The sequence below is a fragment of the Muntiacus reevesi genome, chromosome 6 (genome assembly GCF_963930625.1).
Source record: "Muntiacus reevesi chromosome 6, mMunRee1.1, whole genome shotgun sequence".
Classification (NCBI taxonomy): domain Eukaryota; kingdom Metazoa; phylum Chordata; class Mammalia; order Artiodactyla; family Cervidae; genus Muntiacus; species Muntiacus reevesi.
This window is the reverse complement of record NC_089254.1, coordinates 82,208,068-82,231,810: the sequence shown is the minus strand read 5'-3', so window position 1 is coordinate 82,231,810 and position 23,743 is coordinate 82,208,068. Positions and strand designations below refer to the sequence as shown.

The following is a 23,743-nucleotide window of genomic DNA, read 5'->3' as shown; positions in this document are numbered from 1 at the left end:
TTTTTAACCAAATGTTTAATTCAAAAGAATGTCATATTCCTCTCCTTTTTAAACCATTTATATAATATTGGCTACTATCAAATGCATAACATTGTGTGTTTTGTCATTTTTGTACATGTTACTTAATCACAAGCACTTATTAATGATCTCTTTTGAGTGCTGTCCATTTGGGAGGCAAATCTAGATCTAGGTTTGATTATTCAGTGATTAACATATATTAGAAAGCATCAATTATTTCAGAGAAAAACAGCTCCTCTGTGTAGTCAGGTAAATAGAAAAGTTCCCCTGTGCCATAATTTCCTTTTGGTATTGGGAAAAGGATGTGGTCTGGGGAATTGATATAGAACACAGTAACTTTCAACTCAAACTCAGAAGTTACCATCCAAAGTCAAGACCGCTTAGTATTAATAATATCTCACTAGGTGCTAAGACGTAATTTTTTTTTGCTTGCAGTATAGTAATGAAGAATATTATAATAATGAAAGTTATTGTTAATAATTGTGTGTTTGTTTTATTAAATTCCTGAAATGTTCAGATGGTCGTTTAGTGAATTCAGTTCAAATGTTAAGTATCAACCTAAAGCTCCCCCCAAATTGTCCTTTTGGAATGTTTATGGGAAAACATAAAATTTCTACCCTTTTACCACCGTGTCCCCAAAGAAAAATTCTTACATCACTGTCATGGTATGACAGTTTTTACCATATTGACCCAATTAGAGTTATAGTCCAAATAGTAATTAATTTCAGTCTTAACTAGCCAGGGGTAAAATAGGAACAGATTGCTCTGAACTGTCCAATCTTGTTAGGTGAGATGATTTGTCGAATAGTAGCGCTTGCTATTACCCCGGAGAAGGCGATGGCACCCCACTCCAGTACTCTTGCCTGGAAAATCCCATGGATGGAGGAGCCTGGTAGGCTGCAGTCCACGGGGTCGCTAAGAGTCGGACACGACTGAGCAACTTCACTTTCACTGTTCACTTTCATGCACTGGAGAAGGAAATGGCAACCCACTCCTGTATTCTTGCCTGGAGAATCCCAGGGACGGGGAGCCTGGTGGGCTGCCGTCTATGGGGTCGCACAGAGTCGGACACGACTGAAGCGACTTAGCAGCAGCAGCAAGCAGCTGTTACCCCACATGTGGCATACCACTAATTATACAAAAATTTTAAATGGTTGTGATTTATTATTAATAATGTCACATACTTGTGTCTGCTTTTCCAAAATAAAAATTACTAATGTGTCTCTAACAGAGATATTAGTTAGAATGGGTGTTTTATTTGTGCTTGGAAGTTTTATAGCTGAGTTGTCTTTGTTTTTTAATGAATAATTTAGCTATTCGCACTGAATATTTACCATCTTTATTTTGTGAAAACATTTATGCTTTGATATTTAAAAAATAAGTGTTTATCTTTAGGGGAGCAGAGAGGATCTTAGGCAAGCATCTTCATTTTCCATCTAGGAGGCGAGGCACCTCGGCTGGGGCTTGCTGACAGGAAACCAGTAGCGCAGTGAGTTGGAGCCTGACCACTTGGTCTGCAATAACAGATGCAATTCTGGGGACATTAGAAAATAAGATAATATCTTTAAAGAGAGTAGATTCTTTAAGCTTTTGAAAGTGAAAGTGTTAGTCGCTCAGTCACGGCTGACTCTTTGTGACCCCATGGACTGTAACCCACCAGGTTCCTCTGTCCGTGGAATTCTCCAGGCAAGAATACCAGAGTAGGTTGCCATTTCCTTCTCCAGGGTGTATTCCTGATCCAGGGATCGAACCAGGATATCCTGCATCACAGACGTATTCTTTACCATCTGTAAAGAGAAGCCCATTTAAACTTATATTCCTGCCTAATAAGTTTATGAGGGCCTTGAGTTATAGAGGTAGAAGAAGTAGGTTGGTTAAAGCATGCAGAAAGGACCAGATGAAGTATTGTCTTAGCATGTACACTGTAAAACATCCATTACAAGAATTCCAGGGACTGGACAAATTAGAGGGGAAAGAGATTCAAGATAGCGAATTTAGTTGCTGTTTTAAGAAGGGGAAGCAAAGAATTGTGTCTGGGGTAGGTGTGTTTCCTTCCAGTTGTGCATGATTAGGGAGAGTCTTAGACCTGAGAATCCTTGGAGATGCAACATGATTTTCCTCAAGGGAAGAGTACCAGCTACACCACAATTTTAGCTGCTGTCCCCAATCTCCTGCCCCTCACAGGCTCTTCCACTGGTTCCCAGAGCAGAACTGACGAAGAAAACAAACTTGGGCTCCTTCATTTCTGTCCAAAAAAGACTGAAACCCCGTTTACCTCTCCACCCTGCCTCCATCCATCCTGATGCACTCTCCCCAACTAATGCCTTAATTAGATGGATAATCACTTTAAATGGTATCTAAGGAAACAGTTTTGAAAAAGAGATGTATTAAAATTAGTGAAAATAAATGTTTTCATAATGAAGCAATTAGCATGATAGTTGAATGATCCTGAATGACTGTGAAGCTGGTACAAATAGAGTCTATCCTTGTGTGCTATTTTCCACAATTGTCCTGTGGATAATAGGTAGGGCTAGTGACTGCTTCTGACAAATGAAAGCCATCTGCAAATAGCACAAATCTTTCCTCTCAGGACTACCGAAAGGCAAACCCTTGGAGCTAGTCACCTTTTAATCTGTGGATATGCTAGCAAGTGGCAAATGACCATTCTATTGGGAACTGATTCCCGGGTGAAAAATACCATGGCGCTTCTTCTTTAATTAACAGCCTTTTTCACATTGCTAGCACATTAAAGCCATCTCAACGAACACCCATGCTTGTATAATCAGTGTCACAGCATCTCTGCCTAAACGAATAATAAATGTTCAGGTTCTATACTAAGTGAAAACCTATTCTCCAGGACTTTCACCTTCGTAAAGATGGGCTCATAAAAATCGAAAAAAGAAAAATTGGAATGTGGTCTCGTGAGGATAAAAAGGCTAGTGTTAATAATTAACAAGGAGAGTGAAGTGGAGTCAAATTAGCCATAATAGAGCCCAGAGTGACTGGCAAAGTCACCTCTCATTATCAAAAAACTCATTAAGAAATGAAGAGGTGGAAATCCCGCTGGGTTATTCTCACACTTCGGCTGTATCAGAGATTATTTTTCAGATTTCTTTCAAATGAAGAACTGTTAGGTCACCATATTGTATATTAGGTTAATCTTCAAGCTTTGAAATGTGGAGGGCTGGCACCTGCATGTCGTTCTTCTTCAGTGCTTAAATGAGCTGTACATCTGAAATTCACAAATTAGTGTTTACAGATAGGTCTGTACATGCATCTACTAGGAACAGCTGAATGTAACTTCTAGATTATAGCAGGGCTGTGTGCCCACTTAGATTTATAACGCTCTTACAAACGATGAAATGACCAGTAAAATGTGAAAATGATCCCAATCCCAAAGTTGATTAAATTCAGAATTGTGTTTCAAACTTGTTTTACCCACCAGTATAGTAAAAGGAAGGTAAATGCAATGAGTCACTAGCTTTCGTTATATTGAATTCTTCTCTAGAATCTTTACTACATGCAGACATTAAATTTTAATCTGTTTGTATATTTTCTTAGAAGTTAGTGTTACAGCCATACTCAATTGTTTCCATTACCAGGACGGTATTGAGGGACATAACCCCAAAGATCAGAAGGCTGTGTGTAGCTGGAGTAAAATTCCAGACTTTCCCATTTGCCTTTAATACTAATCTCATGAAAGACAGCATGAGAATTGCTAGACCACAAGACTTTCTGTTTATTTTTGCCTTAAGCGTTGCTGAATGTTCCCAGGTAGCTCTGTGGTAAAGAATCTGCCTGCCAATCAGGAGGCACCAGTTCAATCCCTGGGTCGGGAAGATCCCCTGAAGAAGGAGATGGCAACCCACTCCAGTATTCGTTTTGGGAAAATCCCTTGGACAGAGGAGCCTGGCAGGCTCCAGTCCATGGTGTCCCAAAAGAGTTCGACATGACTGAGGACTAAAATAGAAGTTGCTGAATGATTATATTAGTTTGTTTTTCCCTGAGTTAATTCTTCATGAAACAGGGTCTGTATGCCTACGATTTACTAACGCTCAGTCACCTTATGATACATGAATAAAAAACAATTCCTGCCCTTGAAAAGGATATAATCTAATGGAGATGGGCATATACTACTATGCCCATCCTTGGGCGCTACTGTGGGCACTATTAACTATAATGCAGCAGATTATAAAGCTGCAATTCAATTGTATGTACTGTGTGCTATGACATTTTTAATTATGGTTTTAAACTTGGATTTGTTGGATTTGTTGCCCCACAAATTGTAGACATTATAACATCAGTGCTCTCACTCCTTCTAACCTCCTATCTCAAGGGAGAGAGAGACTTTTTAACAAGTGCCCTGGACTACTCTGGTGGTCTAGTGGCTAAGACCCTGCGTTCCTAATGCAAAGGATCCAGGTTCCATCCCTGGTCAGGGAACTAGATCCCATGTGCTGTAACTAAAAGATACTACCTGCCATGACTAAGACATGGTGCAGCCAAACAGGCACATAGTTTTTTTTTTAAGTGCACTGAGAGGAAAGGAAGTGTTGGGTGTAGTTTTAGGAGGTTCTCATCCCAATATGGTATAAATTAAATATTACCAAACTATATAAAATTGCTGATCATGTTTTTACTTAATGGAGAATAAAACCTGAAGCATTCTCTATTTTACTTAAACTTCAGTGGGATGCTCTCAGAGTTTCCTTTAGGGGTGGGATTTTTATTGATACTCACTCAGTAAACACATATTTACTGAGTGACTACTTAATGTCCCAGACTCGTGGCTGGGTACTGTTCCTGTATTTGAGTGGGGAGTACATTTGGTTTGCTTTTGTGTGTGTGTGTGTGTGTTTTCTTTTTACATAATGCTGTTTTAGGCTCCTCCTGGCTTTTCTCCGGAACTTCATATTCATACTTCATATGATGGGGATCCCATTATATGCATCTGTCAACAGGGAGAAAGTGAAAGTTGCTCAGTTGAGTTCGACTCTTTGCAACCCCATGGACTCCATGGAATTCTCCAGGCCAGCATGCTGGAGTGGGTAGCCTTTCCCCTCTCCCTAAAGGAGATACATGAACATAAACACAATACATGTACTCTTTTATCTGCTTATTCTTAATTTTTCCAGTGATTATTGTCTTAGTAACTGTTACTAATTGGATCAAGTTTAAATTCTCTGTTGAAATCTGACTGTTAAAAGCCTATGACAAGTACTTTTGTAAATGTAAGACTCTTTGGGGTATGTAAATAATCAACACTAATTAATTATTGGGATTAATTAATTAATTAATGCTCAATATAATTGGGCACATCTGCACCCCAGTTTACCTTTTATTTAAGCCTTTTACTTTTTTTTTTTTGCCATTTCTAATTGTACCATTGGGCTTGATGTCACTGATGCTTTCCTATTTTCAAGAAGGTGATATTTGGAAAACATGGAATCTTTTGGAAAAAAATACTTTTATCAACAAAGTAGATGCTGGTCCTCCACTTATGTTCTCATAACTGCTATGTAGAATCCTTCTGAGCAGTTCTTTCTACTTCCACACCTCTGGTATAAGGTCACAACATTCTTGGATGATGCCATGTTGCAAACCTGCCTCTTCCAATGAGCTGTTGCAGTGAATGCCTTGTAAAGGCCTGATTTGGGCAGGTGGCAGTCCCAAATCCTAACTCATCCTTATTACACCATATGGGGAAGATAGAAGCACTCATTCTGCTGCCTGGGGCTACATATTAAGAGAGCTTTTGACAATGTCTGATAGGAGTGGGATGCAAACTGGCATATGGGCAACTGAGAAAAGGAGCATACATTTACATACACAAGTATAGTGTTGTCTGTATCCAAGGAGTCTTGCTTTTTGAAACCAAGTCCTCTGTCTCTCTTTACCTTTCTATGTGTATTTTCTCTTCATTTCTTCTCATTTTTCCTCTTCCTTTCTCTCCTCCATCCCATCTCTCCCTTCATCCTTCCTTGCCTTTTACCAAAGAAGTAGTACTACCAGTTGCCAATTTTCTAAAACTGTGGAACTTGGGTTTATAATTTGATATTTTTAATAAAAAAGGAAAACTCTGCTAAAACGTGAGCAAACTTTTGGCCAGCGTTCAACACTGGTGACCGTACTTAGGAAATAATGTGAATCTCCATTTTCTTCTAATTCTGCAGGATGTAATAGTCCGCTGTCAAGTCATAACTGAACAGAAGAAATACTCCCTTTGGTACATTCACTAAAATAAGAGATATAGAATTCCCTGGGGGTCCAGTGGCTAGGATTCCAGGCTTCCATTGCTGGGACCCTGGGTTTGATCACTGGTCAGGGAATTAAGATCCCACAAGCATGCCCAAAGGAATAATAATAATGGAATGAGAGACAAAAATTGACATTTATATCCAGTAGACGAGCTTGCCCAGGTGGCTTAGTGGTAAGGAATCCAGCTGCCAAGCAGGAGACACGTGTTTGATCCCTGAGTTGGGAAGATCTCCTGGAGAAGGAAATGGCAACCCACTCCAGTATTCTTGCCTGGAGAGTCCCATGGACGGAGGAGCCTGGTGGGCTAAAGTTCATGTGTATGTGCATGCTAAGTCGCTTCAGTCATGTCCTACTCTTTGTGACCCTATGGACTGTAGCCCGCCAAGCTCCTCTGTCCGTGAGATTCTCCAGGCAAGAATGCTGAATGGGTTGCCATGCCCTCCTCCAGGGGATCTTCCCAACCCAGGGATTGAGCCTCTGTTTCCTCTGGCTGCTGCATTGCCCATGAATTCTTCACTACTGAGCCACCAGGGGAAGCCCAGGCTACAATCTGTGGGAATCACAAAAAGAGTTGGATACAACTTAGTGACTAAATAACAATGAATATCCAGTAGAATTCTTAGCGGTCTGATATTGGACATTATGGTCTAAAAATAGGATTTCTCATAAAAGTATTTAGTACTGTATATTTCACATAAAATATGAAAAAATACACAGCCCTCAATACATTCTTATACAGAATAATAATGTAGTAACTATATAGTAATCTTCATAGAGCATTCAAGTCATTCATTCAACAAAGATTTGAACGCTTGCTCTGAGACAGGGATTTTGTTGAATACTAAGAATACAGATATAGTCCCTTCTTCATGGACCTTGCACCCTCATAGGAAGAAAGAGATACATCATCAAGTACAGAAGTATAGCATGGACCACAGTAGAAGCCTGTGCAGGGTGAAGAATAAGCAGAGGAAACCAGTAACTTGGCTAAAGGACAGCAGCATGAAGCATTTCAAGAGATACTTAGATGGGAAAGTGTCTACTTGAACTAAACCATCAGAATCATGACTGGACCACAGGGCGTAAGGGAGTCGGGTAACTCAAATGAGCCAGAGAGGTCATATTAAGACACCTCACAGATGGCTTTCATTTCATGCTAAGGCTTTTGAAGTTTCTCTTGAGGATCCATTAAAAAATTACGATCTTTAAGAGATACATTATTTGTTTCATATTTTAACACACCCCTCTGCCTGAGATTTTAAGAAGATGAATGGACAGAAGGAAAATTAGGTGCCTAAGACGAGTTAGGAAATTATTGCATTAGCCAAGATGGGAGATGAGAGGTTGGAACTAGGACAACAGCAGTGTTGATGAACAGAAGGATGAGATGTGCTGGAAAGATAGTAAGGATATAAAATATGCTGGTTCTCACTCCTAATTGGAGGTAGGAACTGAAGGAAAGACCTCTGGTACAACTTCCAGGTTGCTGGTATATTGATCAGGTGGACGATCTCTGTTTTTTTTTTTCCTAGGATCATAATAAGAGAAGAGAAGCAGTCTTGTTTAACAAGATAATGAATCCAGTGCTTATCAAGTATATCAAAAAAAGAGAGCTCTTACTAGAAATAATCTGAGTCAACTGCTACTTAATCTTAGAATCATTATAACATGTAATAATAACATAATAACCGTGTGTGATTCTCTTTATGTGCTTCATTTTAACAAACTAAGCATGACTTAATAGCCAACATATCTAATCTCTAAAGGTACAATAAAGTAGCATTTGAATTAATGAGGTAGAGTGCTCATTTGTAGATGTAAAATTTGTTTCATAAAAGAGAGCTCTTGCCAGAAATACATTTGAGTCAACTGCTACTTAATCTTAGAATCATTGTAACATTTAATAGTAACTGAGTATGATTTTCCTTATGTGCATCCTCATCTTAACAAAGTATGACTGAATAGCCAATGTACCTAATCTCTAAATGTGTAGTAAAGTAGCATTTAAACTGATGAGGTAAACTGCTCATTTGCAGGTGAAATGATTTGTTAACATTAGGCTGTATTTTGGCTTTGGTATAGTTCAAAATGATGATATTTAATTGTACCTATCAAGATGCAACTGCTGAAGAAGCGATTGGCTACCCACTCCAATATTCTTGGACCTTCCTTGTGGCTCAGCTGGTAAAGAATCCACCTGCAATGTGGGAGACCTGGGTTAGATCCCTGTCTTGGGAAGATCCCCTGGAGAAGGGAAAGGCTACCCACTCCAGTATTCTGACCTAGAGAATTCCATAGACTGTATAGTCCATGGGGTGGCAAAGAGTCGGACACGACTGAGCGACTTTCACTTTCACTTTCATCAAGATGCAAAGCCTAAGGTTCTTTATACTTTTTATTCATAGGCCATATAAACGAAGGCTTAGGCACACCGTCTAGCTATACAGCCATGTAAAATTGTCCATGAAATGGTCCTTTCAATGTGTATTATAAGCACACTGAATATTTTCACAGTGTTAGTTCACTTTTATTTATTGAAATATAGTTGATATAAAATATTATATATTACAGGTGTACAGGGCTTCCCAGGTGGTGCTAGCAATAAAATTCACCTGCCAGTGCAGGAGATGTAAGACAACGTGTTTGATCCCTGGGTCAGAAAGATCCCCTGGAGTAGAAAATGGCAACCCACTCCAGTATTCTTGCTTGGAAAAATTCCATGGGCAGAGGAGCCTGGCAGGCTGTGGTCCATGGGATTACAAAGAATCAGACATGACTGAGTGACTGAATACAAATACATATACATAGGTGTACTGTGTAGTGATTGACAATTTTTAAATGTTACACTCCATTTATCTTTACTGTGCAATGTGGGCTATATTTCCTGTGTTTTGCAAGGTATCATTGGAGCATACTCTTTTATTTTTTATTGGAGGGTAATTGTTTTACAATGTTGTGTTGTTTTCTACCATACAACAGCAAGAACCAGCCATAAGTGTACACATATCCTTTCCCTCCTAAGCCTCCCTTCCAACCCCCCATCATACCCCTCTAGGTCATCACAGAGCATCAGGCTGAGCTCCTCTTGCTAAACAGCGACTTCCTACTAGCTATCTGTTTTATACATTGAAATTATATATTTCAGTGCTGCCCTCTCTCAGTTCATCCCACCCTCCTCTTCCCACACGATGTCCACAAGTCTGTTCTCTACATCAGTGTCTCTATTCCCTTGGAGCTTATCTTATACCTGGTAGTTTATACCTCTTCCCTGGAGAAGGGCATGGCAACCCACTCCAGTGTTCTTGCCTGGAGAATCCCACGGACAGAGAAGCCTGGTAAGCTGCAGTCCATGGGGTCGCACAGAGTCGGACACGACTGAAGCAAATTAGCGTGCACACACCTCTTAGTCCGCTTCCCCCTTCCTACTGGGAACTGCTATTTTGTCCTCTGTATCTGTGAGTCTGTGTCTTTTTTATCTACTAGATGATTACATTTTTCAGATTCCACATGTAACTGATATTATACTATTTGCCTTTCTCTGTCTGACGTATTTCACTTAGCATAGTGCCTTCCAAGTCCATCAATGTTGCTGCAGATGGCAAAATTTCTTTTTTAATGGCTGAGTAGTGTTCCTTTGTGTATATATGGACATTTGTTGATAGACACTTCTTTCTCCGTTCATTTGTTGATAGACACCTAGGTTGCCTCCATATCTTAACAATTGTAAGTAATGCTGCTATGAACATTGGGGTGCATATATCCTTTCAAATTAGTGTTCTTGTTTTTTCTAGACATATACACAGGAGTAGAATTGCTGAAAGACCACAAAGAACCAAAATAATCTTGAGAAAAAAGAACAGAGCTGGATAAATCATGCTGCCCAATTTAGTTCACTTTTCAGTTCATTGAATATAATGATCTTGCTAACCTTTTCACTTTTCATGTTGTAACAGTTTTTAAAAATTCTAATTCCAAATACATGTAAGTCATCTAAGATATGGTGTAGTGTGTTTGTCATTTGCAGGGTTTTTTTTCTTTTTTTTTTTTAAATCCAGAAGAGTTTACCACATTTCTAGATCTTAAAAGATGCTAATATGATGATAGTAAGTTGAACAGATATGTAAATGAATAGAGAGAATGATAATAGTTTATGGTACCTAAAATTGAGATAAAATAGTATTATAATCTGGACTTCCCAGGTAGTTCAGTGGTAAAGAATCCACCTGCCAATGCAGGAGATGCAGGTTTGATCCCTGAGTGGGGAAGAATCTCTGGAGAGGGAGATGGCAACCCACTCCAGTATTCTGGTCTGATAAAATCCCATGGACAGAGGAGCCTGGCAGGCTACCATCCATTAGGTCACAAAAGAGTTGGACACAACTTGGTGACTAACAACAAGTATTATAATCTGAAAGTTAAGAAGGGGCTCTGATACCAAATCCTTGTTGTACTGTCTAATGACTGAATGACTTGGCCAAGTGTCCTAAATGATTTGTGCCTCAATCTCCTATACTGAAGAGATGGAAAAAAAATAATAACACTTCCCTCACAGAGCGTTTGTGATGATTAAATGAGAGAATACTTAGAAAGGAACTTAATATAGTACTGACAGTTCAGAAATGCTAGTGATAACGAAGAGAAGAAGGTGGAGGAGGAACATAAGGAGATTGCTGAAGTAGAGATCCAGTAGATTCAAGTTAGTGTATGTACTTTTAAATTTTCTTACTGCAGTGATTTATTCAGTAAGTATCCTTACTTACGTGCGCCTAGTCACTCGGTCATGTCCGACTCTTTGTGACCCCGTGGACTGTAGCCCATCAGGCTCCTCTGTCCATGTGGATTCTCCAGGCAAGGATACTGGAGTGGGTTGCCATGCCCTCCTCCAGGGGATCTTCCCCATCTAGGGATTGAACCCAGGTCTCCCACATTGCAGGCCGACTCTTTACCGTCTGAGCCACCAGGGAAGCCATTTGGTAAAAGGAACTGAATTACATGACCTATAGTACCTTCTACCTTTCTAGGAATAAATAAAGCTCCTTTCAGTGTGTTAATAAAAACATCATTAAGATAACATGAATCTCCTCCATAAGACATTTATTGTTAAATATAATTATCATTCTCACTTTAGTGGGAAATCTTTTAGCATATAGGTAAGCCAGTAAAGATTATTACACCAGAAAAGAAAAATGCTAAACTATGTCAATTAGAGATTCAAGAAAAACCACAGTGTTGTATTTTCTTCTGTACTTGGGAATAACTTCCCATTCCGTGTTCATGTGTCTGTAGTTTTCAGCCTCTGACCAATTTTAGAATCACTAAGTTAAAGTGATTATGAGCATTTTCCTATTAGTGCTACCATGGTAAACATCACATACTTTGCCCAAGTTTTAAAACACTGTTTAGGTTTTTGAAGTGTTTTTGCCCTGAGAAAGATTATGAGGTAATTGGTGTATTTAGCTGAATATTTTATGAAGATAATACTGTTGGGTTGGTTAAAAAGTTTATTCTGGTTTTTCCATAAGATATTACAGAAAAAAGCAAACAAACTTCTTGGCCAAGCCAATAGTAATATGTTCTAGTAATTAGATCAGTAACTATAAGCATATACAACTGTTCAAATTCATATAAATAAAAGTATTGAGATCGTTGACATTTAATACTGTGTAAGTTTAAGGTGTGCAGTACAGTAATTTGATTACTTTTGTGTTGATATGACTAATGCATTGAGGTTAGTTGTCACACCCTTCACCTCACATGGTTACAATTTTTTTGGCAGAGGGCTTAGAAAGAACATTTGAAATCTCCTCTCTTGGCAATTTTCAAGTATATAGTACAGTATTGTAAACCACATTCATCCATCCTGCTGGGAAAGAAAAGGAATGGGATTACTGATGAGCCTTTTCCACATCTCCTCCTAACTCTGCCACCACCATCATCGACAACTTTTCATCTGGTCTCTTGTAGAAAAGGACTGAGTATTAACCTTCTTCTCTGCTTCCACCCTTTGGCATCTACTCCATCTCTACACATCAGCCAGAGAGACCATATCACATCACTCCTCTCTTAATAAAAATAAGAATGCATCCCATTCCCCAGTAAAATTCATCCTTTTCACAATGTCCTACCATCTAGACATTACCTGGGAATATTCTTCCCCCTCCCTCACTCTGCTTCTGCCATATTGGCTTTTTTGTTTTACTAGGAGCACACCAGCTCATTCCTTCCTAGAAACTTTCCCTCTAAATCTTCCATGCAAGGCTCTCCTATCATTTAGGCTCAGTTAAAATACCATCTCTTAAGGAATACCTTTGCTAACCACAGAGTATTTTTTTAAATGAATACATTTTCACTTTGACAGTTATTTAAAGAAATCACAACTGAGTTTAGGATATCCCCTTGAGAAGTATGTACTATCATTTAAAAAATGACAAATACTTTGTTGACAGTTGCTTAGCATTACTTAGTATTTTCCTAGAGAATTTCTCTTCTTTCATGGTGCAGTTTGGGCACACACTGTTAGTTCCAGCTACCACAACAGAATACCTCACACTGGGTGGCTTATAAGTCAAGGTCACAGAAATTTCTTCCTGACAGTTCTGGAGGCTGGGAAGTCTAACATCAAAAGCACCAGCAGATTCAGTGTCTAGGGAGGGCTAGATTTCCTGGTTCACTGCCAACCATCTTCTCACTGTAACTTTACATGGTGAAAGGGATTGTCCTAGGGTCTCTAAGAAGAGTCCTGATCCTATTGTTGAGGGCTCTGCCCTCAACCTAATCACTTCCCAAAGACCCCCTCTCCTAATACCATCCTATTAATGTGCTTACTGTCCTCACTCAGTTCTGTCCAACTCTTTGCAACCCCACGGATTGTAGCCCACTACACTCCTCTGTCCATGGGCTTTTCCAGGCAAGCCAACTACTGGAGTGGGTTGCCATCTCCTTCTCCAGGGGATTTTCCAGACCCAGGGATTGAACCTGCGTCTCCTGTGTCTCCTGCTTTGTGGGCAAACTTTTTACATGCTGAACCATTGGGGAATGGAAGTTAGGATTTCAGCATACGAATTTGGGAGAGAGATAGACCTTCCATCCACAGCACTGACTATTCTAATAGAGTTATGACCTGTGCATAGAAAGCAGCCATCTCTTAGAGGAAGTAGAGTGCATCTTGTCCAGCTCTCCTGTCCTGGTAGTACCAATCCTTAGACTCCTGCAATGGCATTAGATAGGATGTTTGTTCTATTACTACATCACAATTCACTAAAAACTAATGGACAACTAAAAAATGCATGTGATATGCTGACTCTTTTTACATACACACATGGAGAAGTGAGTGATTAAGAAAAATTACACAGATAACTAAAAAGTTCATAAAGTAGAATAGACATTCCCAAGGCCACAGTCACCCTCCTGGTGAATTAAACTAGTGTATCTCTTAGAAGCAAGCAGACTTTTAGAATTGAAGAGGTTTAATTCCGTGGTACACAGCATGCCACAGGGATTGTGTATGCATGCTAAATCTTTTCAGTTGTGTCTGACTCCTGCCGCCTCATAGACCCTAGCCCACCAGACACTTCTGTCCGCGGGACTCTCCAGACAAGAAAAAATGTGTTAGTTGCACAGTTGTGTCTGACTCTTTGCGACCCCATGGACTGTAGCCCACCAGACTCTTCAGTCCATGGAATTCCCCAGGCAAGAATACTGGAGTGGGTTGCCATTTCCTTCTCCAGGGGATCTTCCTGACTGAGGGATCAAACCTAGGTCTCCTGCATTTCAGGCAGATTCTTTACCATCTGAGCTACAGGGAAGTCTGAAGAATTGGGACTTTCCCAGTATTCCGAAGCAAGAATACTGAAGTGGATTGCCATGCCCTCCTGGATCTTCCTGACTCAGGGATCTAATCCACATCTCTTATGTCTCTCGGATTGGCAGGCGGGTTCTTTACCGCGAGAGTCACGTGGGAAACCCACGAGGATTATAACTGGTTAATTGCCATATTTCCACGTGTCAAGATCTTTAGGGCACTCCACAGTTCGCTTGAATCTCCAACAAGTGGCCAAATGCCTCGTGAGCTAAACCTTTTAGAAAATAAAACCATACCACCTGCCAGGAAGATTTTATAGAGATAGATTTATGGTTTTGACAGCCATATGGAGAAGCTGACTCTGCTTCTGGGTTCATTTTGATTGCGTGATATCCAGTATGAGGAACAAAGCCCGTTATTCTCTGTATTTTATTGGTTCTATGTCATACTCTTTCCAGAAAAGTTTTTCATCCATATTTTCCAGATGCCTGCTATAAGCCCTCTGACAAACTCTGTTTCTGCTTGACTATTTCAGCACTTTTATGTAATGGAAAATTTCATAAACACTTGCAAGAGATATTTGTGCCCTTGGTTGTCCGCTACGTGGATCTCATGGAGTCCTCCATCGCTCAGTCAATTCACAGAGGTTTTGAGCAAGAGACGTGGCAGCCTGTCAAGTAGGTATCTTGCGTTAGTGTCCACAGAGCCCCTGTCTCTTCTCTCCTGCCCTGATGACTTTACACATGGCCATCTGTAGTTATTGCTTATGGTGGTCCCTTCCCACGTTGTTTGTTTCTTTACAGGAATATCGCCAACAGTCTTCCCAATGTAGCTCTTCCAAAAGTTCCAAGTCTGCCTCTTAATCTTCCACAGATTCCTAGCTTTTCTACTCCTTCGTGGATGGCTTCTTTATATGAGTCCACGTGTGTATCCCTCACTTCTTTCCTGGTGGTGTGTTAGCTGGTGCATGGCCTGGGCTGTGTTCTGTGCAAATGTGTTTACATTGCATGGCATTTATCATCATTGGTTGAGGAATACTATGTTTTGGTTTTATTTGTTTGAGTTTTTGAAGCTATTAAGCTAAGCTTAGCATATCGATGATATATAATATCGATTTTTTTTTTTAATACTCCCAGCATTGATGTTCATATGTGACCTGTGGGGCAGGGTCATTTTGTGACCTAGGTTGTGACTCTAGTCTAAGTGATATAACCGGAGTTTTCCATATTCAGGCAAGCGGTGTGGTTAGCGCTGTGTATGTCCAGGATCCTTTGTTGGCTCCAGTGGTGTGATTTATCTTATCTGTGTAGAAAAACCTTTGTAAGAACAGCTTTAAGAACACAGTCTTTTCCTGCTTTTATCTTAGTCTCACCTTTAAAGAACCAATAATGCAGGTTGCAGAGGAGGGTTTGTCCTTTGTTCCTCAGTGCCAGCAAGTCTTCCTTTGTCCTTTCATGTATCCTTTGTTCCATCTTGTTACTTTTAAATAATCTTTATATCATTACAAACCATATTTATTAACTCCAGATTGTCACAAGCCTCCCTATTGCAGATTTGGTAAATGAGAGTCATTAAAGTGAAAAGGACATGGGCTTTGAAATCTATCAGCTTTACATTTAGATCCTTATTCCTCATTAGCTTAGCTTATTCATCCTTAAGTCTTCCTTAACCTCAGTTTCCTCAACTCTAAAATGGTTATTACATCTAATTTAAAGATGTTTTTGGGGGGATTTAAAAAAAAAAAACTGTGAAAAGAGCCTGGCACAGCCTAGGGTCTCCATAAATGATAACTACTATATAACTACAATCTACATTATGAGTGTTATTACCATAATTATTATGACATTATCACCAATCATCATTATTACCCATAACTGAATGGTTTCCAAAAGTTTGAGCCTCACGGAAATGAAATGAACTCAGTAATAGCCCATGCTTTGCACAAGATCTCACATGAAGTCAGCTAGAAAAAATAATAATTCGAAGAAGAAAATTAGCTACCATTAATTGAGATAGAGAGCCAAATTCTTTTTCTCGGTTAAGCCTTGTGACAACCCTGTGAGGTCAATATCACTTTCCCCTTTCTCCAGTTAAGGAAACGAAGTCACCAAGAGGTTAAAAGGCAGAACTGGGCCGTGTCTCCCAGTCAGCGAATGGCAGGCTTTGAACCCGCATTTGTATAAATCATCTTAATAGATGCTCCTCCAAATCTCTCCCTGTCTATAAAATTCTGGCTTTTTTAGCTCTAGGAGTGAATGCCAGTAAGGCAAGTTTTCTGCTGGCATTTTCAGGAAATTATCTCAGACTCCATTTTTCACATTTGGATTCTTTAACCTGTGATTAATACTTTTAGGGATAGGTCACTAATCAGAAGTCATATTAAAATGAAAAAACTATGAATAAGTTGCAGGTTATACATGCCAGCTTGAGAGAAAACCTATTTACATTTTTCATCTATTTAATTGTAACAAATACTTTTTACCTTAATTACATTCCCAATTAAGCATATGTATCATTTAGAATCATTCTGTAACAGAATCAAAGAACAAAAAACATATATCCATATTCTCTATAAAGATCTATTTGTCACATATTATGAGAAAGTTCATTTTTATTAGAATTCTACCTTTACTATTTGGGATTTTGTCTTAATGGTGGGTTTGTTTTGTTGCTGTTGTTTTGTTGAAAAATTATAAGAAATAAATTTGCTTCTTTGTCAATTATATTCAATTACTCTTAAAACATAGTTCTTCTAATCTACCAAAGTGGACACTGTAAGTGTATCAGAGGATTTTGCTTCATGATTTTTTTCACTTATTTTTATTATATAAGTAGCAAAATGAAGAATTAAATATAGTGTTTTCTCAAACTTTTTTTTACAGCAGTGTCAGTGTGGTTCTCTGGTTCTTTTGTTTAATGATACTTTTGGGGCACTGAATATTAAGGTTTGGAGACAGTAAGTGAAGAAAGTGCTGTGGGTAATGTTCACTGCTTTGCTGTGATTGCTCCCTTGAGAATTTAACTCTGAGGACATATTGGCTCAATGAGGAGATCATGAGGAATTACTGGCAGAATGGGAGGAGGAGAGCAGGCTAGATTGGTGATGGAGCTGAGATGCTGAGGCAGTGGGGGAGCAAGGGCATAGAAATAAGCCTTTAATTAGCCAGAGCAGGAGGTGATTGTTTTTAAGCTGACTAATTAAGATATGTTTAGCTAAACAATGTGGCTATTTAAAAGAATTTTTCTTTATAAAAATTTTCCACCATGCCCTTGTGATAAATTAGTTTATCTTAAATTTTTTCTTTTACAAACCTGAAATATAAATTTCAAGTTAGTATATGTTAAATGTTGGAAAGCTAAGCAGAAGTGAATCGTACAGCATTTGTTGTTTCTTTTTCTTTTGTTCTCTTTTATAATTAAGTTGCAGTATACATAGGACTGTTATTTTCAAATCATCTCTTTTCCTCTTAGGCTGTACATTAGGTTTAATGGAAAGTAAATAATACTATCATTGGCCCAAATATTATATACTCTGACACTAATTACCTCCTTGCATGGTGTGAAAACCTGGTCCCTAGAGTAACCTTACCAGAGTAGTGAAGGCATAGCAGACCTTGGCTTCTTGGTTAGATAAATGGAAGGACCTGAAATATATGATGTTGCTCTGACTTGAGAGCACCTTGTATATCTTTTCTCTGTTAGACCATATCTTGTACTAAGTAAGGTTTAATTATGAGTGAGAAAAGGCCCAAAACATTTCAAAATAGAGGCAAGATTTGCTTCCCTACCCAATCTATTATTTCATTCCCGATACCTCTTTCACTTACCTGTAACTGAGAAATTTAAAGCCCTGAAGGCAACATAGGTGAAGACAAACAGAAGCCATCATGATTACAGAAGCATAAATGCATGAGTTGAGTAAAGCTTATAGTTGCCATCATATGGATTTTCTTGCATAAAACATACTTCTTTGAATTTCTAGGAGAAAATATGTATTTTATGTTTATCCTAGAGGTTGATAAAGAACATTTGTCTGTTCCTATGTATATAAGTTTATTTTTTTCTTTAATAAAAACCATTACCCATTATTTTACCCCTTTTTATGAAACTTTACTGCAGTACTTCTATTTTGTTCTCCTTGCCTTGCCTCATTCATTAAGAAGTAAAAAGGGAAAACTAGAAGGTTGGGCAAAGAAAATATTGATCATTAGAGGTTTTATGTAGCATTTTTTCACTGACAACAATTGATACAGAAAAAAAAAAAAATGTATGGGTGATCCATGTAGCTAATAGTGGAAGTTCACAATGTTCATTCTTCCTTTTTCTTCTAGCAATGGCTCAGCAACATCAGAAGACCTTTTTTGGAAACTTGATGCACTGCAAATGTTTGTCTTTGATCTTCACTGGCCAGAACAAGAATTTGCCCATCACTTAGAGCAAAGACTTAAACTAATGGCCAGTGACATGATAGAGGCCTGTGTCAAAAGGTAGACGTATATTTTCAAGTTGCTGCTTACTCTGCCAAGCACCCAAAATACCACATTTCACCAAGTACGTTTTACTTAACTGTCACAAGAAAGGTTTCAATTTGTATAGCTTTTCCAAAATTTAAAGGACATTACATACTAATTTAAAGGACATTATGTACTTGGAGCTAAACTCTAAGGATGAATGTACTTGATACAATTGGCCCACTACTTTTTTTCAGGTCTAACTATTGCCATTGGGGCTTCCCAGGTTTCCCTGGTGGTAAAGAACCCACCTGCTAATGCAGGAGACACCAGAGAAGTGGGTTCAATCCCTGGGTTGGGAAGATACCCTGGAGGAGGGCATGCAACTCACTCCAGCATTTTTGCCTGGAAAATCCCATGAGCAGAGGAACCTGGTGGGCTATAGTCCATAGAGTCACAAGGAGCTGAACACAACTTAGCAACTAAATAATAAGCCATTGCTCTCAGCCATAGCACCCATACTCATATTAATCCTTTCTGTTGTGTTTATTGTTATCTCTGGGAATGCTGTGCTTTAAGTCCCCAAGGCCGTGCTTCCTGAGACATGGAGAGATCTGTTCAGTACTTTATACATTACATACTGTGTTCACATGCTGTGAAATGGCATGACAAGCTTCAATGATGATCATTGCCATCAATTGTTCTGTTTTCTGGTATTCTCTGTCCACATCAGATGAGTTCCAAGTATCCATTTACATTCTTCAGAACTTAACCAGAAATAAGTTATGAGGCTTTGAATTCTTCCACATGCACTTTCATTTTATTTAATACTTTTTACAAAATCAGCACTTCATCCTAATTAGCATTATTTTCCCCATTGCCTTTGTTCATGAGATATACAAGAGCAATGCAGGCAGCCTATTGGAATAATAAATTCTGGTTGGAGCAACTGGATAATACTGAATTCTTCAAAACCAGAAAAATTATCCCTTTAAAATAATGTTTAATGGCTTTTTAAAACAAGGCCATGAATTAGATTATTTAATGTTTAAAAAACATCAGGTTTGGCATGTGTGATTCTAATGTATCAAATCTATGGATATCCTTTGGACAGTTTAGCAAAACCATTTCCAATTCATCTATTATGCAGTTTCTTTAAAAAAAAAAAAAAACCCTAAATGCAACTTCAGGTGTTTGAAAGAGAAACTAAGTGACATAGAAGAATTATACATTCTGTGTTGCACATTAATTATGTGTTTTAGTTTTCCAGATTTGTCCTTTTTTTTTTTAATTTGGTAAACCCTAACACAGAGGATTTATTCTGCTTTAATATTACTACTTGGATACTCACTCAGACATCTAGTGTGTACTCTGAATGGAAAAACTTCACGGTTTCACTTAACTGTCTGAGTGAGTATCCAAGTAGTATCGCAGTCTGATCTTTCATACAAGACACCTAAAAAGAAGAGCATCCCACCTCCCAGGCAATGCCACACTCCGTATTTGCATGTTTTAAATTAGCATCTTGTAGTGTTGATTTCACTTTTACAAATCAGGGGGACATGTCAGATTTCTTACTCCGAATTCATGTTTTAATGAATAGAACAAGAACTGCATTTGAACTCAAGCTGCAAAAGGCGAGCAAAACCACTGACTTGCGCATCCCAGCTTCTATGTGCACGATGTTTAACGTGCTAGTTGATGCCAAAAAGCAAAGCACCAAGCTCTGTGCCCTGGATGGAGGACAGGAGGTAAGTGGATTGAATGTCCCATGTGGGAATGTAGGGTGCCTTGGCAGAGAAGTACATGCTGTTTCCAGAAGTTTCTTACTTGACTAGATGAAAAAGACCTAGTTCCCCATACATGTGTTTCATCTTTTCTGTATTATAATAATGGAATGCCCCTTTCTTCTTTGCTCTTATCAGATGCTTCTTTTTAATACAAAGACTGCCCCAAATTTTACAAGTGGCCATTGAATTTCAGATATACCTTTTAATGGCTTAGGTGTTGTGTATTTACATAAACCTTGCTTTTCACAAGCAAATGAGAAAGCTAGAAAGCTACTTGCTTTGTTTATACAAATATAGAGTATCCAGAGTTTGCATCCAAAAAACAGGCCACAGAAAATAGCCCATGAAATATTTTATTTACACAGAAGTTCCCTTTTTTTTTTTAAAGATCAAGTAGAAATATACTGGAAAATTGGTCTTTGCTTTTTCAATGAATGCCCTGTTGTTTCAATTTGATTTCTATTTTGTTTGGTTCTGTATTCAGAAATAGAGTTTATTTTACGCCATGATTTTATTTTTGTTGAGAGTGGTGATTGGGTGAAATGGATCTCTTTTTCTTAGATTATCTCTTTAAGTTAATATTTTGTTGCATCTTTGTCCATTGTAATTACTTTTTCATCATTTCTTTATTTTTCCCTTATGTTCTCCTTCATCGTGTTTTATTTTCCCTCATGGCATGATCCAGTTTGATAGTCAGTGGGTAAGTTTCATTTAAAAAAACACACACACATTTTCATTTGAATTATTATTCTTGTAAGTGTACCTTTTTTGTGTTCATCTTTTCAAATTAAAATAATATAATTCCATTTTCAGGTTTTTGGTTGGCGTGTATGTGTATAATACTACATTGCAATACCCAAAGATGCATTAAAGCACATATAAATACTTTCACCTTAAATAATGTCAAAGGGAATGTTTCTTCCTCGTTGAGCTGCAGAATCAACAGATGACTTTACAATTTTTTAAGATAAAATTATTTAAAACCAAGTGAATTCACCCTTCTTTAAATTCTAAATAAATTCAGAAGCAGAGTGATTGTTAACATTTTTAAGATGCATATATATGTAGTATATACTTTCACTAATAGTATTGAAAGAATTTAGAGTTAGGGGCTGTAGATGACATACAGCATATATACAAGGTAACCTATAAATTTGAGGACCAGGAGGCCACTCTTAAGGTCACTCCATACAGAAGAACCCAGTTGTGAATTTCAGTGAGGAATATGCCCACTGTGATAACAGCCTTTCTCCTCCTACTCATGGTCTGGGATAGCACCATCATCAGATTCAGGGAAGGACAGGCCTGTGTCAGGCGCCTTTCCCCTTCCGCACACAGGTTTTCTTGAGGTACCACCCCGAGCCTTGGAGGAACATCACTGAAATCCTTTATACCTTACAGGATTGACTAGATTAAAGAAATATTTTTTAATAAGTCAAATGCTTCTGTGCTCTACGGATATGTTAAATCTTACGAGTCTTAGAGTTGACACGCGGGAGTCAAACTCAGAACCAACTCTTCACTGGGCTAGCAACTCTAATCCAAGCAGAAGGGCTTAGGTAACCACTAAGAGGATAAGAGGTTTCCCAGGTAACGAGTGGTAAAGAATCTGCCTGCCAGTGTGGGAGACGCAAGAGGCACGTGTTCAGTCCCTGGGTCGTGAAGATCCCCTGAAGGAGGAAATGGCAACCTGCTCCAGTATTCTTTGCTGGGAAATTCCATGGACAGAGGAGCCTGGGCACAGTCCATGGGTCGGACACAGCTGAGCACACACACACAATACTACACAAAGAGGATAAGAAGGTCCACTATTTTGAATGTCATGTTTATTTAACCAAGAGACAGACATTAGCTATTTGGCCATGATTTGTGCACGTATCCACGTATTTCATTCTTTGAGCAATTCAGGGGGAAAAAGTGTATTTCTAATACCACAGCATACAACCTTACAGACTCAGTAAGGAGCTGATTCATGTTATCGAGTGTTCAGTTTTGTCATTCTCTGATCTCTTGAAACGTGATTTATTATCTCTAATTATTCGAATGAGTAGGCAGCTGGCTTGGCTATCAATGGCTCACAACCACCTTCTTGGTTTTCTATAGCCAGATGTAAACCTTTTATTATCTGCTTGAGAACATTGTCTGTCTCTTTATACACATGTCCATTTTTCATCAGGTTTATGGAATCATCTTGCCTCTTCCATTAATACTGCATTTATCTATTTGTTCTTGTTTTCACATATACTGCAGTACCTGACACACAATAGATACATAGTAAATATTTGTTGAATGAGCAGACTGATTTTTTGTCACTGCTTTAAAAATCTTACCCCCATTAAAAAAAATCCTGCCTCCCCTGTAAGAAAAAACTCACTCCAGTACTCTGAAAGAAAAGCAGGCGCACACACAAATGACAAAACATTGTTGCATTGTCAAATGATTCTTTACATTAATAGGTGGATGATTTTGAAGAGTAATCTGCTGCTGCTGTTCATTATGTCTGCACCTGTACCTTCTCACCAGAGACAATTAGTTCCCCACAACTTTCACACAATTAATATACTTCAAAATGTGCAGGTGTAAAACCCATTAGCAACCCTGAAAAGTGGTAAACAAGAGTTTCCATGCACAAGAAGTATTTTATACTTTGTTTTTAATCTCCAGGAAATATATACATGTAATTGCACAGGCTTTTCCTCTCTGTACGTGTTTAAGACAAGTTTGGGGATGATTGCAAAGTGACGAATACATTATATGCGTAGGTAAGCCCATGGATAGGACCCCATTGTATCACAAGCAACAAATTAAAGTTGTTGAAAAAACTACATTATTACAGAGTTTGGAAACTCATAAAGATATATAGTATACTACATAGATAAACCTAGGAAATTTTATTTTTTCTAGATTTAAGGGAATTACCTCTGCACAATCTCTAGTAAATTTATTATATCATCATTGCTGGGACAAAAGCTTACCAACTCCTTACCCACAGTGAAGCCCCTTCTGGACTCCTGAATTATGATTCTGTTTTCTTACGTGGCATACGATGATGCAGACACTCTCAGCCACAGCCCGGAAAAGCATTTAATGGAGTAATTAGTGAGAGAATGATCTGCTCTTATGACAGCTGTGTGTAATGAGTCAGCAATCTCAGGCCAGGCCCTCAGGGACAGATGTGGAGATCGGAAAACCACCAGTGCTAAGAAATCCTCGTTATCCATCCCTGCAAAAGAGCAGATGACTGCATGGGCCTTCAGCTGTCATATGCTCTCAGACCTACTGTTTCTCATGGTCCACCCATTAAAAGTGAAAACACATTAATGGAGCAACTCAGGGACCCCTACTTACGTGGGATTTGTTTTCAATTGCAGTAAAATACTTCCATTTCCAGAACTAACAATCCAATACCTTTAAAATCATCCCAG

At 38.6% G+C, this 23,743-nt stretch overlaps 1 protein-coding gene across 10 annotated transcripts in view; it reads left to right on the top strand.

The window, feature by feature from the left end:
* CADPS2 (calcium dependent secretion activator 2) overlaps positions 1-23,743 on the top strand; it is a 544,800-nt gene that overhangs the window by 458,133 nt on the left and 62,924 nt on the right. For 6 of the 10 annotated variants that reach the window (XM_065938662.1, XM_065938660.1, XM_065938664.1 and 3 more), the window contains 3 exons: positions 14,613-14,754; positions 18,409-18,564; positions 20,132-20,294. In XM_065938662.1, the coding sequence (XP_065794734.1) occupies positions 14,613-14,754; positions 18,409-18,564; positions 20,132-20,294 (461 nt within the window). Of the gene's footprint in view, positions 1-14,612; positions 14,755-18,408; positions 18,565-20,131; positions 20,295-21,003; positions 21,019-23,743 lie in introns of all 10 variants that reach the window. The other 4 variants (XM_065938663.1, XM_065938659.1, XM_065938665.1 and 1 more) reach the window with 2 other exon arrangements.